Source organism: Malaclemys terrapin, chromosome 8, assembly GCF_027887155.1.
Source record: "Malaclemys terrapin pileata isolate rMalTer1 chromosome 8, rMalTer1.hap1, whole genome shotgun sequence".
Classification (NCBI taxonomy): Eukaryota; Metazoa; Chordata; order Testudines; family Emydidae; genus Malaclemys; species Malaclemys terrapin.
The window spans coordinates 96,556,222-96,572,656 of record NC_071512.1 but is presented as its reverse complement, the minus strand read 5'-3'; the positions used below and the strand labels follow the sequence as shown (position 1 = coordinate 96,572,656).

Below are 16,435 nucleotides of genomic sequence, written 5' to 3'. Positions count from 1 at the left end.
CCAAACCAGAATCACAAGTCCAAACATCTCCAAGGTTTGGGTGATGGTTTCTACATCCAGACCCAACATGGATCCAAATTTTGCAGCTCTCATTACCAGAAGAAGGACTGTCAATTATCTTTTGCACAACAACTGGTTAAACAAACAGGTATCTCCTGTGGGGATGAAAACAGAGGAAAGTCACTAGCAGGGTGTCTTGTTCTACTTTCTTGCATGAAAGTTTCCCTTGGCACTAATTAGCAGTTTAGGCAGGAGTCTGGCTTTCTCCAGTACCCTTTCTGGACTGTTTCATTCCCCTATAGCTTACATGCAATGGCCCTGCATCCTTTCCACCAGCTAATTTTGCAACTGATGACTGCCTTTTGTCATCAGCATCTAGGCTTCCCAAATCTGAACCTGTTCTTTTCATATCCTTTTTGCTCTCCCTGGCTTAATACTACAGAAAGGTAGGACAGCACCTGGAGAAAAGTTCATTTATCAGTACAGAGATCGGGACAGGTCCAGAATGCACTAAGGGATTTCATGTCCATATTCAGAAGTCTGAAGACTTAATAACTAGCTGCCTCAGAACAAGACAACCACAGACACAGATCCAGAGGAAATATGTCACTCATACTTCAACAGTCAGTGCAGGCCTCAATCAAATATGATGGAACCCTTAGTAAGACCTAGTCTAAAAACCAAGCTCTCCTCTGAGAGGGTCGTCATGAGTGACACAGACACAGGTGTATCAGGAGCGACCCCCAAGGACATTCTCTTCACACTGGTGGGGAAAATTGTAGCTTTGATTATACTTGCTAGCACTAAGAGCAAGAAAAAAGGCATGACACAGACAGATCCAGATACACTCAAAGGCATGTGTTTGTTTTGAATGTGTGAATAATGCATTGTACTTGGCCTTACATCTGCCATTTTACACTGGATGGCTTGTAATCTCAGGAATGACAGAGTTCTGCTCGCTCCAGCTTTCAACCCACGAAGGTGTGCAGGGCTGCATGGTTATGCCTGTAAATTATGTTTATGTAATGTATCAGCTGCAGTTTGGATTGAATGCACATCAGTTTCTGGGCAGTTGAAACATTAAGCCTCTTCTAATCAAGAATGAGGATGTAGAACAACATAGTCCTTTTGGTACACTCACAAGATTGTTCGTGAAAATGTAAAGTCAGCTACAGTGTGATAGATACCACAACCCTTATACACCCAGTGATACAAGCAGGCATTAGTCATCTATAGCATCTGCTATAGGTTCTGCTTTGATTTCAACCTGGTGGCCTAAGATGGAGACTGTGATTATAGCAGTAGTAAAAGACGGCCAGATGCTCAGCTGGTATAAATCAGCAAAGCTTCATTGACTTCAGTAAGACTATGGCAATTTATGCCAGTTTATGATTTGGCCTGGAGTAGTTTGGGTATCTATAACTACACATATTCAATGCTCAGAGCCAACCATAGAGAGTGTTACAAAAGAAGTACTTAGCAATCGAAATGATTTGTACAGCTCTCCTGAAGTGTGTGTCCTTATTCTTGGAGACGTTCTGTGTCCTCCACTCCTGGAAGAGTGAGTGACAAAGAGGCGACCAAGATCTTGGCAAGGAAGACTTTAAGAAGCAGACTGCCAAGTTAAAGGAACGGATTAATCACCAGCAGCTGGCCAGGGGCTATTATTTTACTTTATCTTGTGCTTACTGTATATCTGAGATGAGATTTACTGCTACAAGGCGCCCTATTTTAAAAATGAGGGATGTTGGAGTTCTGCAAGAGACAAAAAATGTGCCCCAGAAGAGAGATCATTTTCATTCTAATGTAGGATACTTGTATAATTTCCATCTATAGTGGGTACCATTAAAAACTCAACATTTATCAACTGATACAGCATTATATCCTATAGGAAACGAAACTGCAGAATCTCAGCTTCCACCACATGGTAACAATTGGTATGTTTTGACGGTTTAATACTGGCCAGATTTCCTATTGAATGAGGTGTCTCCTCACTCTGCTGTTACATGGTGTGTAGGCGTCAGCTCCTCAGCTGCTGTAAATCAGCACCGCTCAATTGTAAACAGTTGAATTTACACCAGTTGAAGAACTGGCCCTGTACTTTCTTTAAAAAACAACAACAACAACAACTTTACCACTAAAACTTGAGCCACTGAGCTGCATAAACTAGCACTAACTCATACAACTAGTTTGTCCTAACCAATTACTAAACTATATCCCAACATCATTATGCAATTTAGAATGAGGGCAAAAATCCCACTAAAGTGGAAATTTGTCTCAATAAGGACTGAGTAAAAAATGAATAAGGGTATCGGGCTAAGGCGCCTCGTGAATCATGCCACCAATATTTTTCATTCCTTCTTTTTAAAAGAAATTATTGTTTTATTACACAGCAGAAAAGTTGAGTAATTCATTAACAGCTGTGATGACATTTAGGGGAGATGCAGCCAGCACAGAAGAGTATGGAAAAAGCCTTTACATATTATGATTAATTCAAAATGCAGCAGTAAATCTCACGACTAGGACACATTCAACTATCTGAAATTACATTAGATGATAAACAATCATGGTTTCCCCTCCTGCAAAGAGCCAATACTCTGTCTGACCACCCTTTTGCAGCAATAACCACTTCAATATTTATCAAGACTGGATCTACAGTATTCGCTACAACCAATTGCAAATTGTATTGACAGACCCTTGCTGAACATAATTACTCAACAGGAGCCATGGTGAATCAATTAATCAGAGTGTAGCTCAACTTTAATTTTATGGCACTTCAACGCTGAGAAAGCAATCATTCATGTTGCTTTGGGTGAATGAATTTTATCCATTTCCATTTACAATTATTGAATATTTTACTCCATGTAACTGAATGCTGCATGTTTACTCTTTCTCAGGGCCCAGGCCTACAATGCAGTGAGGCCCCGGATTCCTACTGAAGTCAATGAGAAATGAAGGGTTAGGCACTCTCCATCTCCCATCAACTTAAATGGGAGTTCAGGGGGCAGATTGCTTCTCGTGAGGTGCTCAGCATCTCACATGTTCAGGGACTGATCCCGCACCAGTAAGTCAATGAGCCAGATTCTGGTCTCAATTGTTGCAGGCATGCACAGGTGTGACTCAACTGGAGTTACTCCTTATGGACAGGAGCAGCAGAAGAGAAGGGACTCATGCTTAACAGCATTTGCTAGTTATTTCAATGGAAGCAAACCCGGGCCTACAGGCCTGATACTGATGAGAGGCAGTGTTGCCTAGCGGATAGAGGACTGGACTTAGAGTCAGGCCACCTGTGTTCTATTCCCACCTTGACCACCGGCCTGCTGGGCGACCTTGGGCAAATCTGTTTGCCTCTTTATGCTTCAGTTTCCCCATCTGTAAAATGGGCATAATGATACGGCAAAGTTCTTCGTAAAGCACTACTTATTAGAGCCCTGCGTGGATACAAAAGCAGCCATCCCTGGTCATGCTAGTGTGTGCAAGTGGCTCACACGGTCCTGGACAGGAGATGCAAAGGAGCGTTGAAGGGACGCTGTGACCAGGGACAGCTGCCAGTGAGCAGGGCTGGGGGCGGTACAGCTACGACGGAGGAACTGCTTGTGCTGGGCACTGGTTCCTGCAAGCAGCAGCCCGACATGCTGCTGCTTTCATCGCTGTGGTTCCTGGCCCAATCACTGGCACTAGAGCCCTTCAACTCTGCGGATATTCGCTTTATATCCATGGATATAAATTTTGTATTCACACAGGGCTCTACTACTGATAAAAAGGGCTATATAAAAGCTAGGTGTTATTAATTATTATTATCCTGCATACCCTGAAATCAATGGAAGTCTTGCCATTAACTTCTGCTGAACTTGTCTTATATTTAGATACACTGAAAAATACACATAACAAAACATTGTTGACCTAAGAAATGTGCCTACTACTGTACTTTGGTGAAACCGCTTTTTTATTTCAGTTCTCTTCTCTACAGCTTGTTCATAGGATTCTAGTTATTTATTTTTTACAATACATACAGCAGTAGCCATTAACGGTAATACAACAGCATGCAATAAACCGTCAGTGATTTTCAAAGGATAAACAATTGATACATTTGTATTGAAGTTACTATTCTAGCCAGTCATTTTATCTCACTAAATAACTCATACAAATTGACCCAAATGATATTGTAATTCTGTGGCAGCTTTTTTCAGTACTGAGGTTTTTTCAGCATCCGTTCAGTAAAGTTTTGTAAAACATTATCTTCCGGCCAAAATATATGGGGCCAGAACTTCAGCTGGTCACTTGAGCTATGTCAATTTACATCAGCTCAGGTTCTGACCAATGTATCCCAGGAAGTCATATTTGGCTAAGGCCAAACACCTATAAAACTCTGCAACTGTCTTCTGACCCTCTATCTAATTATGCAGCTAATACGCCAGTCTCAGTGTGCAGATGATTAAGAGGCATATTATGATGTATGCACCAGATACTCAACTGCTGAAAATTGGCATAGGTCAATTCATTTTAGGTGGTCTACATAGTTTTACTCCAGCTAAGGAGCTGGCCCATATGGAAACAGAATTTAAACAGATAGAACAGAACCTGAGATATGAAGGGACTTCCTAGTTTTGAGATTTTTCACCCTTCTTTTAGAAGAAAATCTCTTGGGGCAAGTATTTTGCCCTTTCAGACTTAACAATCGCTGATAAACCCCAGCCACATATTTGGTTTCCACACAAGAACAAAGCCCAGCAAAATCAGTTTCACAATGAGGGCAATAATTTCTTGGCTTCCACAAATATGCCACATATCTGTATGAATATTTTATTGGTTGATGTACCCGCAATTACCACTGGGGAAAAAATAATGTTCTTACCAATAATGACACTGACATTATTGTTTTTCTTTTTTTGTTTCACAGCCATTACATCTGAAACAATAAGTTCCTGTTTTGGTCTGTCAGGAGGCCTCATATACCAAAAGGAAAAAACAGATATATCAATGTCACTATCATACAAAAAGTGTGAGACGGAAGGATTCCTTAAAACTGGTATGATGCCCGAAAAGGGAGTACACAGAATATATTTGTCTTACTAGTAAATCTTGAAATGAATTCACCATTGGTGTAAGTGGATGAAACTGCATTTGTGGAGTTCTACCCACTGATGTCAGTAGTGAGTCTGGCCTATTACCCCTGTTACCATTAGCAGATTTCTGACTACCCTGGGTCTGGAGGTGCAAGTGGGGGTTAGGTTTGGTTTAAAATAGGGATGGATGAAGCTCAAGGGGTTTCATGAACCTCTCAAAATAAACATTGGGTTGGAGTGTTCACAAAACTAATTCAGATTCACAAACCATTTTCCCTATTCTAACTTGTGTTTTTTTCCAAGAGAGATTCAATTTAACCTCTAACTAAAGGATAATATGCATTAGGGTTTGAACAATTCCCTGTCCACAACCTCAAAAGCTAGGGTAGTACAAGTGGGCACTCTACATGGTGGGTCAAGATCTTGAGCTGGTGGAAAACAGCAACAGAGCTGCACTGATTTAGACCATCTGACTAGACCTGAGCAAAAATTGGAATATCCATCTGACAGGAAATTCCAATATTTACTATTACCCCAAATCAGAACAAAAAGTCAAAAGAGCAAAACTTTTAATATTTAACAAAATATTTCAATTTAGAAAGGTTTTGTTTGGACAATTTTGAATTGAAACAAAACTTTCTGACAGTCTGAAATCAAAATATTTCATTCTGGGGGGCATGAGGCACCCAAACTACAACTCCCATGAGACATCATTGCACCGTATGTAGATGCAGTTTAAGGTCAAACTAAGTCAAAGGTGTATGTTTTGTTTCAATTCAAGAAACCAAAATATTTTAATTTAGATCAAACTGACCCAAAACAAAATATTTCATTGCAATTTCCCCACTGTGGCAAGGCACCTCCTCTTCCATCGCACCAGACTTAGCACTTCCCCGTTTGGTGGTGGCCAGGTATGGGGCAAATCAGGCCCACTCTAGGCAGTTTGTCTTCCCCCTCTGCGTTTACTTGTCTGTATTTTCAGGGTAGGCCTCAGGGCAAACCTAAGGGGTGCACCTCCACCAACCAAAAAAGAAACAAATTTACAAACACAAGAACAAAGGGAGAATATCTTTCCCTGCCTCCACAGTGTGTGTGGTGGGGACATTGTCCTGTTGTTTGCCCTGGGTGTCAGTCCTTCCCCTAAACAGGCACTCCATTTTGGTTGCTTCCCCTATGGGGAAGAGAACAGCCTCTTACGCTGGAGAAACCTATCTCCGTGCTGCCACTATTCCTGCAGCAGCTTCTCTCCCGCCTCCCCCCATGAGTTTTAAAAGGTCTCAGGCAGCCCTTAATTGGACTCAGGTGTCCCTAATTGACCTGAGGTAACTCCTTCTCAGCTTGTAGGCAAAAGGGCTTTTATCAGTCTAGGGCTTCCACCACTCTCTTGCAGCTGTCCAGTCCGACTTTGTCACACTACATAAAATTTCAATTTTGCAGAAAATGCATTTTCTGTACAAAAGGCATTTCAATGGAACATTCCCAATAGAATGTTTCTCTCTCCCTGCCTATGTCTTCCACAGTCTATTTGAATTTTTTTCCGTCTCCAACTATCTCATTTAGACTCAGGGGACCTGAGTACTATTCCCTGATGACGTGATGTGTGACCTTGGGCAGGTCTCTTCGCCTCTATTAAAAAAAAACAACCAAACAAACAAAAATGTGTAGGGGAATAATGGTATTTACCAAGATTTATAAAGCACTTTGCCATCTACAGATGAAAAGTGTGATATAAGTGACAAGTATTGCTATTTTGTATATGGACTGGGGAGCACAAAGATGGTATAAAGCCATCTTTACCCCACACATTGGGTCCTGTGTATATGTCAGAGAGATGAGAGGATCGGCGCCATGGAGTTTAGAAGTACTCCTACATCACCATGATTATAGCACGTAGACTGCTTAACTCATCAGAAGCTATCTAATGGGGAAGGCTGTTTAGGGCTTGCTCCTAGGCTCACTGAAGTCAATGGCAAATCTCCCATTGACTTTAATGGTACAGGATCAGGGCCTTAATGGGGGCAAGTGGCCATCCACTGAGTCATGCTGTTTCTACTGTACTACTGAATGTGTGGAAATGGTAACTAATATGTAGCTATAATTCAACTTTCCAGATCATAAAACCAATAGTGCAGTAGTGGAAGATATTATTCCTCGGATTCAAGGTGGAGATGTTGGTTCAAGTGGAGGGCTTTTAAACAGTTGGAATGCCAATATGTATCGTCACTGGGGAAGGTCATTAAAATATAATCCTGCTGTTATTGATTTCGAGGTAAGACCTTTTTGCAGTTGAAGAAACTCCACCGCTATGAGGAATGAAAGTGTAGTAGACCAGATCATTTCATATTTTCATTGTGATCCCATCAGAGAACAAGATTAAATGTAATGGGCCGCTGATCTGGTAACCTCTCAGACATTCCACAATGGGGAGTGCATTTCTTAGCAACAGCATCAAAGGTGAGACAGACAAGAAGCTTAATGCTGGCTTAGTGGAGAGTTTAGTTTTTGATGTGTCCCTGTGCACAAGCTTCCCAAGGAACAGCTTCCCAAGGAATGGTTTTAGGAGTGGTCACTTAATCCCTTTTATTCTCACGACAGCTGAAATCTGTGTTCTCCCAGTTAAATAGGGAATCAAAAAGAGACTTGAAGGGATGGGCTCGTCCCCCACACAGCCACTCTGCAGATGCTAATATTGCTCAAAGACTGTCGTAATGAATGTACCCCATGCAATCCAATGTGGGGTATAAAGACAATTTACAGGTCCAGTGGTCATGCTCATAACCCCCTGCACTCCAATAAACATACTTTCTCCTATGGAGCGGGATATTGCAGAACTTGGCTTCAAGACAGTCCTTTGTCTTGGCTTCTTGTGCTGCTTACATGTTGCTCCCCTGTCCTTCCATATCACAGTGTTAGGCACTATATACATCTCAAAATAGGTAGCGATTTCCTTTGCGTTTTTGCCCTGCCGTGGCCATGGAGCAGGATCCAGTATTTTACTCTTAAAGATGAGACAAAATAGCAAAGAGAATTTTCTAGTTACGGTAAAAGATGTTTTATTGGTTAGATTGTACTGCTGGGGCATAATGAAGCATTTTTACATTTCTTGCCTTTAATACGATTTTCTTGCAATGAACTGGGGAACCTAAAAAACTTCCATGCAAAACTTAAAACTGCCTACAAAAAAAAAACCAAATGTAAAATGCCACAAGTTAAAAAAAGGCTCAGATGGATTTACCTTTAATTCAATTCTTGATCAATCACTGCAGCAGTTTTTCATACCATTATGGAACTATAATTCTCAAGGGTATTAGCATATACCTATCTCCTATTTGTTATAAGTAGTAATACAAAATGCTTCATCAGCAAGAGTTCTAGTTTTAGGCGGTCTTTGCAAAAAAGCTTGCATGTTGAATGCTCTAATTTAGGAGCAAAGTTCAACTTGCAAAGAAGATAAAATAAAAAAAAAATATCCAGAGACAGTTCTGTGCTAGAGTGGTAGAAAAGCTAATCCCACATTTGATGCAACCACTTTTTTTATTTGAAATAGTAAATAGAATTTGGCCACTGCGTTCCCCATACTTTAATAAGGGGAAAGGTTCCTTCATGGATCAGTAACTGGTTAAAAGATAGGAAACAAAGGGTAGGAATAAATGGTCAGTTTTCAGAATGGAGAGAGGTAAATAGTGGTGTTCCCCAGGGGTCTGTACTGAGGCTAGGGCTGTTCAACATATTCATAAATGATCTGGAAAAAAGGGGTAAACAGAGAGGCGGAAAAATTTGTAGATGATACCAAATTTCTCAAGATAGTTCAGTCTCAAAGCTGACTGCGAAGAGTTACAAAGGGATCTCACAAAATTGGGTGACTGAGCAAGAAAATGGCAGATGAAATTCAGCGTTGATAAATGCAAAGTAATGCACATTGGAAAATATAATCCCAACTATACATACAAAATGATGGGGGCTAAATTAGCTGTTACCATTCAAGAAAGAGAACTTGGTGTCATTGTGGATAGTTCTCTGAAAACATCCACTCAATTTGCAGTGGCAGTCAAAAAAGCGAACAGAATGTCACAAACCATTAGGAAACGGATAGATAAGACAGAAAATATGATAATACCTCTATATAAATCCATGGTACACCCACATCTTGAATACTACATGCAGATCTGGTCACCCCATCTCAAAAAATGTATATTGGAATTGGAAAGGGTGCAGAGAAGGGCAACTAAAATGATTAGGGGTATGGAACAGCTTCCATATGAAGAGAGATTAATAAGCCTGGGACTTTTCAGCTTGGAAAAGAGACAACTAAGGGGGGATATGATGGAGGTCTGTATAATCATGAATAAGGCTGCAATTTAGTCACGGAGGTCATGGAATCTGTGACTTCCAAAGACTCCATGACTTCAGACAGTGTTGTCTGGGAGCTTCAGGGGGTCTCCTTCTGCCTGTGGAGGCAGGGAGCTGCGGGGTAGCCCAGCAGCTCCCAGCCATTGCGGGTGGCTGGTGAACTCTCCACAGCTCCCACCTGTGGTGGGCAGCAGGGGGGACCCCCAGAGCTCCAGCTGCCACTCCCAGCCGCCGCTGATGGCAGGAGGCAACCCCTGGAGCTCCCGACCGCTGCGGGCAGTGGGGGGAGCCTCCTGGAGGTCCCAGCCACCACAGGCGGTGGGGGAAACCCCCAGAGCTCCTGGCTGCCCCAGGCAGCAGGGAGGACCCCGTAGCTCAGCACCGCCCCGGAGGGGAACCCTGGAGTTCCAAGCCCCCATGGGTGGTGGGGACCCCTGGAGCTCCCAGCCCACCAGCAGATACCCAGGCTCCCCATTTCGTCATGGATATTTTTAGTAAAAGTCAGGGACAGGTCACAGGCTTCCATGAATTTTACATTATTGCCCGTGACCTGTCCATGAGTTTTACTAAAAATATTCGTGACAGAATCTTAGCCTTAATCATGATTGGTGTGGAGAAAGAGTGTTATTTATTTCTGCACATAACACAAGAACCACGGGTCACCCAGTGACATTAATAGGCACAAGATGTAAAACAAACAAAAGGAAGTATTTTTTCACACAATGCACAGTCAACCTGTGGAACTCATTGCCAGGGGATGGTGTGAAGGCCAAAACTGTAACAGGGTTCAAAAAAGAACTAGATAAGGTCATAGAGGATAGGTCCATCAATGGCTATTAGCCACGATGGGCAGGGGTGCAAAACCATGCTCTGAAGTGTCCCTTGCCTCTGTTTGCCAGAAACTGGGATGGATGGATCACTTGATGATTGCCTTTTCTCTTCATTCCCTTTGAACCACCTGGCATTGGGCATTGTCAGAAGACAGGATGCTGGGCTCAATGGACCATTGGTCTGATCCAGTATGGCCGTTCTTACATTCTACTCCATGCCTTTATAAAAAAGCCCCTCTTCTTGAAGGGGCAGCTCCGGGGGATTAGGCATTGTTCTAGTTATAGGAATAAGTAGATCAACTGCATGAAATACAGAATCTCTGACTTCTAGGTTACCATGTCATTGTGTTTGCCTGAACCACTGGGGCAATTCATGAAGTGCGCTCACTTGACTTTTACCGCAGTGAATTGATATTCAACTCAAGATGGCTACCTGGGCTTTACCTTCCATAACATAAATCAACAATCCTGTGTTGGCTCAACCAAAAAGGTATAGCCAGAACTCCTGACCAGGCTTTTCCTCCTGGGTTAAGACAAGAGAAATCCTTCCTCCCCTGGTCCCAGCTTCACCCAGAAATGGCCCCTGGAAAAATCATCCAGACCTTTTTATCTTGCCAGCTGAGCCTGTTGCCTTCAGCCTGCTCCCAGCCCTGCTAGCTGCTGGAGGACCAATTCATGTTGGTCACACCAGCAGCTGATTCTGGGTGCCTTCTCTAGGCAGTTCTTGGAGTTCTAAACACACAGTTTGCTGGCTCTTTGATGGCCTCTGTAAATTAGTAGTCTAGGTCCTGCTGCTTCCAGACAATAAATAAAATTTAAAAAAAAATCAGGAAATCACAACTAAAGCTGGATCTCTGATGTCAACTGAGATACCAAGTACAAGGAAACTGAAAATCATTGTACCCCAGTAGGTGATCTCTGCATCTCCTTAGGTCAGACTTGAGGCACATCAATGGGGCAGCCTGAGGAGACTGCTGCCATTGTCTCGTCTCTGATTTCAAGCCCCATGGTTGTCACCCTGACACCAACAGTCATTTAACAAGAATCGGATGTTATGGGTGACCATCCTACAAAGGACACAACTCCATGGTAACTCACATCATAGGATTAGGCATCAAATTCAAAAGCCTGGAAAGCTAAAGTCAAAAAAAATTAAATTACTGCTGCTGGATTCTCCATTCGGAGGACCTGATCTTTGACTAGTGTAAGTTAGTGTAGCACCATCGACATCAATGAGCCCTGAGTTTTTACATTCTTGATAAGGGAAGGGAAGGTTTTCACTGAGTTACAAGAACTGTATGGCTTGGGGAGGCACATGCTCTTTCAGTAGCTTATTCATGCCCAGGGAGGGGCTAAAACCAGAACTAGGGTGATCAGATGTCCCAACTTTATAGGGACAGTCCCGATATTTGGAGCTTTTTCTTATATAGGCAGCTATTGCCTTCCACCCCTAGTCCCGATTTTTCACACTTGCTGTCTAGTCACCCTAACCAGAACACCCCCCAAGTCTTGTGTGTCCCATAAAATGGAACAAGGACATTCCAGACCAACTGCCACAGCACCCTGAGAGCTTTCAGAAAGGGAGTCCTTGAGAGGAGATAGATCAGTGAGGAGGAAAAAGAACTCACTGCAGTCAGATACTGCAGCTTTTATTTTGTGCCATTGCTATCTCTCAGTGCATCGTCGCCTTCGACAAGACATTTACTTGATAGGTGCGGCTCTGAGTGTGTGGCAGTGGAGGGGGTGTTTCTCTCCTTGCACTTAAGGATGGAAAATCTTCCATGAGAACTTATAATTGCAGGCCTACTCTGGGACTACAACTGTGCGATGAAATGGGGAGCATCTAGGCAATTGTACAGGTACTGAGTCGTGCTACTCCATTGCCATTCCCCTCCTTCTAACTTAAAAGCACTTCTGCCTCTGACTTTGGCAACAAAATGTGAGAGAAGGTAAAAAGGAACCCAGAAGCAGGAATTATCCACACTATTAGCTGGGTAAATAGGAAATTACAGAACATTCTGCCATATTGACAAAATGGGCTGTTTTAATAGAAACACTCTCAGTAACAGCTGAGCATTCTGCTGCAGGTTATCCGCCCTTCTGTGCAAGTTTCCATCAACTCTGGGCAAAATTTGCTGCAATTTTCTAGTAACTCACTCGGTGACCTCTCAGTTGGCGGCTCTAGGAGCTCTGCAATTGTTTGGGGATCTGGAGTGAGCTAAGCACTTGTGTCCACTTGAATGCCTCTTATCTTTAGCTCACTCTTATTTGTTAAAGGGTCTTGTGCACATTGTTTTAAAGAAACATTTTCAAAGCCATGTAGGACTTCCTCAGAAAATCTTTTCTATGCTGCATTTGTAATAAGAGAAAACTCAGTTTCTGCAACCAGTGTGATCAGATGAGCATGTATCAGTCTCATTCAGGTATATGTACATACACACACACACACACACATATATATATATAAAGCCAACCTTGATTTTTAAAATGTACTTTCTTTGAACTGTCATGTGCTTGAGAAAATCTATTACATGAATATGAAACATATAAGGGGCAAGATATTAAGTCCAATTTTTGCTAATTTCAGTGCTTAAAGTTAGTGATCTAAAATCCTTATATAGACAGCCAAATAAAAACCTGATTTTTCAGGGTGCGGAACATTTCAATAGGAATGGTGGATCCTTAGCACCTCAGGAAATCAGTTCATTTTTATTTAAGTGGGTAAATATGGAAGTTAGGTTCATAGTTTTAGATACCCACATTTGAATATATTGGCCTAAATACATGGCAGATTTAGATGTTAGTATTGTTAGACTCATGATGTTTTAAATATTTCATATGGCACAATATGTTTTAACTGTATCATACCGTACCACGGATGTATGTACTATGTGTGTTTTATACATAGAGATCTATGCGTGTAGTATATATTGATGCTGGACTGATACTGCTCTGATTAAGGTGGTTAGGCTAGAGTTTAGATTAGATGGCACTGAAATGTCACAAGCTACTACCAAAGGACTCTGGTCCAAAATGGCAGAAATCATGGAAAACTCTTGCAAGACTGTGGGTGGGATCATTTAAATATGAATCAAATAATATGGCCCCTTGTGGTTTTTGATCTGATCAGCGCTGGCCTTACCATGAGGCAAACTGAGGCGGCCGCCTCAGGTGCCAGACTGTGGGGGGTCGCCACTGGGACCCAGACAGGAGCGGCGCCAGCTTTTCTGACACCCTAGGCGGCGGAAGGTCCCGCCCCGAAATGCCGCCCCCCACAGCGGCGGGCGGAAGGTCCCGCCGCCGAAATACCGCCACGGTCACCGCCCCCCAAATTGTAGTGCCCTAGGCGACCGCCTAGGTCGCCTAATGGGTTGCGCTGGTCCTGGACCCAGAGTGTAGAAAACTGTGTCTACTGCTGGTGCATATGTATTCTCTCCGCTATAGATGCACAGAGATGGTGGAGTGCGGTGCTGGAGGAAGGAGGGCACAAGAAACATAACAGGCAGGCAGGAGAAAAGGTGAGAGGGAATAACAGAAAGCAGCAGGAGCTTCAGGAAGAGAGAGGAGGAGGAGCTTCTTATGTACCTCTCTAGCACCCCCAGGAGCCTGGACTGATTAACACCAGCTTCTCAGGGAGCTTCCTGTTTTCTGCTGCTTCCCTGAATCCACTTGAGGAGAACAGGCAGTCAACTGAAGTAGTAGGAGCCAGTTAGGCCCTTAAGACGCTGATATCTTCCCTCAGTCAGACCCTGCTACCAGCCTGTTTATTTGTCCCTTTCAATGGAGTGTTGAGAGCCACTATAGCTGGCACAGAACAGCAGTCATGAGTGAAAGAAGAAAACGCCCATCTGGGGCAGCATTCAGAAAAAGAAAGAAAGCAAAGGAAGCTTTTTTATCTAAGCAGGAAAGAACTCTCCTGAGATACATAGACACAAATATTCATGGTGAGCCTTCTGGCCCCAGTGAGGATGTGAGTGGTGAGGAGATGCCTGATCTTCCCGTTAGTCAGAGGGCAGGTGACCTGGCAGTTACTGCAGCATCCATATCTCCATCTCAAATGGATGTAACCATGCACATTCTTGAAGAAAAGTGTAGATCAGAGAAGAGTGTGGTGGAGGCGCAAGAAACAGCTGCTGCTGAGTTTAGTTCCTTAAGTCTAGATGATCCAGGACTGTAGACCCACTTGAGCAGTAGCCTGAGGGACTTCCTTGTACTGCATGGGCCATAGCAAGTGAAAAACTTCATGTTCCCCAAAGACAATGAAAATAGAAGTTTCCATCCAACACTTTACTGGCGTGAAATCCCCAATGGTGACAAAGTGGAGAGGCCATGGCTTATGTACTCAAAAACCCAGAATGCTGCATACTGTTTTTGTTGCAAACTCTTCCAGTCTAATGTTCCAGCCACATCGGGTTCTACAGGAACAAAGGACTGGAAAAATCTGGCTAGAAATCTGGCATGCCATGAGAAGGCAGCAAATCACCAGAGAGCATTCCATAGGTGGAAAGAACTTGAGATGAGACTAAGGTTAAAGGCCACCATAGATGATCAGCATCAAAAGAAGATTGCATCAGAGTCTCTTTACTGGCAAAATGTTCTGAAAAGGCTCATTGCCATTGTGAGAATGCTTGATTCCCAAAACCTAGCACTGCGTGGCACTTCAGATCAGCGGTATGTACCAAACAATGGAAACTTCCTTAAAATTGTGGAGCTGATGGCTGAGTTTGATGCTGTACTCCAGGAACATCTAAGAAGAGTTCCCACCCAAGAAATGTACACACACCACGACCTTGGAAAACCAATTCAAAATGAGATCATACAGTTACTGGCAACAACAGTCAAACAGAAGATTGTGGCAGATCTGAAGTCAGCAAGATATTACTCTGTTATTCTGGACTGCATACCTGACATCAGCCTATGGAACAAATGACTTTAATGGTGCATTTTGTAACAACAACAGAACCTAGTGAAAATGTCCCTGCAATGTTGACTGACAAAGAGCATTTTCTAGAATTTATTGACATTGATGATACTACAGGAGCTGGTATGACAAATGTGCTTCTTAAAAAGCTGGAAGATATGGGAATTGCAATAGCTGACATGAGAGGTCAGGGCTACGATAATGGTGCCAACATGAGAGGACAGAACAGAGGAGTGCAGACACGGATCCGAAAGTTAAACCTTCAAGCTTTTTTTGTCCCATGCAGTTCTCATTCATTGAACTTGGCGGTCAGTGATGCAGCATCAGCTTCTAGTGAGGCTGCTGAATTTTTTAATGTAATTCAAAGCATCTATGTATTTTTCTTGGCATCAACTCATTGATGGCAAATTTTGAAGCAACATCTGGGACCATCCTCTCTGACACTGAAACCGCTGAGTGTCACACGATGGGAAAGTCGAGTGGAGGCGATAAAGCCTATCAAACACCAAATTGGGAAGATAGATGATGCCATAGTTGCCATTATGTAGGATAATGCTATGACAGGAACTGTTCATGGGAGAACAGTGGCAGAGGGAAATGTAAAACCCAGAAACATACATAACTTCACATCACTATGTGGCTTAGTACTGTGGCATGACATACTGTTTGAAATAAATGTTGTAAGCAAGAGACTTCAAGGTGTTGACCTTGATATATCTGGAGCAATGAAACAACTGGACAAAGCAAAGTCATACCTACAGTCTTACCAGTCAGATGAGGGATTTCAAAACGTTCTGAAGAGTGCACAGAAGTTGGCAGAGGAACTTCACACTGAAGCTATTTTCCCACCCATTCAAGAGTACAAGAGTCACTGAAGAAGAAGACATTTTGATTACGGGGCAGGGGATAATCCCATAAGAGACCCCAAACAACAATTCAAAGTTGAATTCTTTAACCAGGTGCTAGATTGTGCAATACAGTCAGTTGAACGTTTCATGCAGCTCAAGGAACACAGCAGTATATTTGGGATGTTGTATGATATTCCAAAACTCCTCAATATACCTGAAGAAGACCTACACCAGCAATGCAGGGCACTAGAGACAGCGTTGACACATGATGACATGCATGATATAGATGCGAGTGATTTAGGTGATGAACTGAAAGCCCTTTCAAGATAAATTTCAGCAGGATCAACACCAAAGGCTGTTCTGGAATATATGTGCACAAATAAGATGACCACCCTCTTTCCAAATGCTTTTGTTGCTCTG

At 42.8% G+C, this 16,435-nt stretch overlaps 1 protein-coding gene across 2 annotated transcripts in view; it reads left to right on the top strand.

Annotated features, from left to right (window-relative positions):
* The window catches only part of C8A (complement C8 alpha chain), a 42,879-nt gene that overhangs the window by 22,520 nt on the left and 3,924 nt on the right, over nt 1–16,435 (top strand). For both annotated transcript variants that reach the window (XM_054038047.1, XM_054038048.1), the window contains exons 8-9: nt 4,901–5,029; nt 7,178–7,335. In XM_054038047.1, the coding sequence (XP_053894022.1) occupies nt 4,901–5,029; nt 7,178–7,335 (287 nt within the window). The remainder of the gene's footprint in view (nt 1–4,900; nt 5,030–7,177; nt 7,336–16,435) is intronic.